Source organism: Copadichromis virginalis, linkage group LG8 (assembly GCF_057382275.1).
Source record: "Copadichromis virginalis isolate Kocher_CV1m ecotype Utaka linkage group LG8, C_Virginalis_male_GT1.1, whole genome shotgun sequence".
Classification (NCBI taxonomy): domain Eukaryota; kingdom Metazoa; phylum Chordata; class Actinopteri; order Cichliformes; family Cichlidae; genus Copadichromis; species Copadichromis virginalis.
Window position 1 is genome coordinate 32293066 of NC_140625.1, and position 3145 is coordinate 32296210.

Here is a 3145-nt window from a genome sequence, read left to right on the forward strand (position 1 = left end):
TGTATTTTTCTCCTTGTGTGAGTTAAAGCTGTGACTCTGAGGGTTCAAGGATAAAGTTTTCTTATAAAAGAGCAGCTTAGGGCACAGAGGAGCTTTATCAGGATCTACTAACAGCAGTACTCTCAAAATTGCATGTTTAGAGCAGCCTGCTGTGGGCCCTTATTTCCTTTTAATATAATTGAATTTCAAATGTAAAAATAATCTCTGAGTGACATAATAAACAGTTGTTTTAATACATATTACATGACTCCTAAATCCCCAAAGCAGCGCTTATGGCAGGCTGACAGGTGTGTGCCGCAGCTGGCCTCCATTTTGAGAGTATGGTTTTTGCCACGGCGCTGGACGTGTAGCTGGCAAAATCAAAATGGTGGCTTAAGTTATTAAAACTGAGCAGCTTTCGTCATTGGCTGCTGAACGTCAAGGTTGGAGGAGCAGCGAGGATTAATGTCCTTTAAAGCACAAAGCCTGCTGTCACTGCCCGCTCTCTCTCTCTCTCAGCTGATCCCGTCATCTCATCATCCCACGCCGTCCTCTGCTCTCTTTTGCTCTTTCTCTCTTTCCGGCCAGCTGTCCAGCCGACGTCCATCACTGCGGGATTTTTTTCTGCTTCTCTCTCTCATTTCCCCAGATTTCCCTTTCTTTCTTTTCCCACCATCTCTTCCTCCTCTGGATCCGGGCCGAGATATGAAGCGGCACCATGGGTTTTATGGAATTCTACCTGGAGATTGACCCCGTCACCCTGAACCTCATCATCCTGGTCGCCAGCTATGTTATCCTGCTGCTCGTCTTCCTCATCTCCTGCATCTTGTACGACTGCCGTGGCAAAGACCCCACCAAGGAGTACGCCCCTGACAACACGCCAGCGCCACCCAGCCAGTCGCCCATACGCCTGGTGGTCATGCAGAACTCGCCCACCACCACCCGGTACGAGCCCAACAACAAAGCGGGCCACGCCGAGCTGCCGACGCCAGACCTGAGCCGGGATAGAGGAGAGCGGGAGCGGGAGAAGAGGAGTACTCTGGTCTGAGAGGAAGAGGAAAGTTCAGACGGATAATCATGAAGTGCTGCTGTTTCATTCTCAGACTCTTGTTTTTTAAATTGAACATCCCGGATGGCGCCGAGGAGTCAGCAGGAGGTAAGGCGTCCCGAGGAGGCCACTCAGCAGGCCTTTGGTGGGTTTGATGGAGGTACTGGTCCATGTTTGATGGAGGTACTGGTCCATGTTTGACGGAGGTACTGGTCCATGTGTGATGGAGGTACTGGTCCATGTTTGACGGAGGTACTGGTCCATGTTTGATGGAGGTACTGGTCCATGTATGGTGAAAGCAAAGAGAATCATTGTGCTGCTGTGTTTCTTTGGAAGACCAAACCTTGTTTTAATCCCTGTTGAAGACAAACACTCTGGATCCTTTGTTGATTCTCATTCATGTCCAAGTCTCTATGATGGATTTGTGGCCCGATGTTCTGAGATAATAAATATATAGTTTAACTATTAAAAAAAAAGAATCGATAAAGCTTTTTCTTCTTCTCTGACTTTACGGGGACCCCGCCAACCACCTGACCTACATCATGGGGACTCCTACATTCTGAGGACCTTTGTGAAGCTTGTTTATTGGTTCATTTTGGGGTTAAGTCACAGTTTACAAGTAAAGGGTGAAACGTGTGTGTGACCGTGTGTGTGAATGTGTGTAACTGTGTGTGTGACTGTGTGTGACTGTGTGTGACCGTGTGTGTGACTGTGTGTGTAACTGTGTGTGTGTAACTGTGTGTGTGACCGTGTGTGTGACTGTGTGTGTGTAACTGTGTGTGTGACTGTGTGTGACCGTGTGTGTGACTGTGTGTGACTGTGTGTGTGACTGTGTGTGTGACTGTGTGTGACTGTGTGTGTGACTGTGTGTGTGACTGTGTGTAACTGTGTGTGTGACCGTGTGTGTGACTGTGTGTGTGACTGTGTGTGACTGTGTGTGACCGTGTGTGTGACTGTGTGTGTAACTGTGTGTGTGTAACTGTGTGTGTGACCGTGTGTGTGACTGTGTGTGTGTAACTGTGTGTGTGACTGTGTGTAACTGTGTGTGTGACTGTGTGTGACTGTGTGTGTGACCGTGTGTGTAACTGTGTGTGTGTAACTGTGTGTGTGTAACTGTGTGTGTGACTGTGTGTGACTGTGTGTGTGACTGTGTGTGACCGTGTGTGTGACCGTGTGTGTGACTGTGTGTGACTGTGTGTGTGACTGTGTGTGACTGTGTGTGACCGTGTGTGACTGTGTGTGACCGTGTGTGTGACTGTGTGTGTGACTGTGTGTAACTGTGTGTGTGACCGTGTGTGTGACTGTGTGTGTGTAACTGTGTGTGTGTAACTGTGTGTGTGACCGTGTGTGTGACTGTGTGTGACTGTGTGTGACCGTGTGTGTGACTGTGTGTAACTGTGTGTGTGACCGTGTGTGTGACTGTGTGTGTGTAACTGTGTGTGTGTAACTGTGTGTGTGACCGTGTGTGTGACTGTGTGTGTGTAACTGTGTGTGTGTAACTGTGTGTGTGACCGTGTGTGTGACTGTGTGTGACCGTGTGTGTGACTGTGTGTGACTGTGTGTGTGACTGTGTGTGTAACTGTGTGTGTAACTGTGTGTGTGTAACTGTGTGTGTGATCGTGTGTGTGACTGTGTGTGACTGTGTGTGTGACTGTGTGTGACTGTGTGTGACCGTGTGTGTGACTGTGTGTGAATGTGTGTGACTGTGTGTGTAACTGTGTGTGTGACCGTGTGTGTGACTGTTACCTGTGCTAACACTGACACAGTAAAGTCTTGGTGCCACCTGCCAAGCCATCAGTTCTTCTTTGACTGTGAGGTCTGATGACGGCTCTTTATCATCTGGACCTTCTCGTCCTCACATTTGCACCACTAACACATAAGTGTCCCAGTTACTCAGCCCCACAAACAGATCCTGGGCTCTGCGCTCTTCAACAAGAGTGCAGTTTTAATTCTAGGTGACTCTTAAACTGCTTGGTGCTATGTCAGCATTAACCAGCTTCTCCTGAATAAAGCTGCACTCACATACAGAGCAGCAGCAGACTGCGTCCTCCACCCCCAACCTAAGGTCCCAGAGGACTCGGACTCTTAAGCTTTGGTCCTGACGCTTCAAACCAGCCT

The 3145-nt window shown here is 48.7% G+C and overlaps 1 protein-coding gene across 1 annotated transcript; it reads left to right on the forward strand.

The window, feature by feature from the left end:
- Positions 1-571: 571 nt before the first annotated feature.
- Positions 572-1145, forward strand: smim36 (small integral membrane protein 36). Its single transcript, XM_085467178.1, has one exon. It carries the CDS (start codon positions 698-700, stop codon positions 1025-1027), a length of 330 nt encoding a protein of 109 aa, XP_085323304.1. The 5' UTR covers positions 572-697; the 3' UTR covers positions 1028-1145.
- Positions 1146-3145: the final 2000 nt, after the last annotated feature.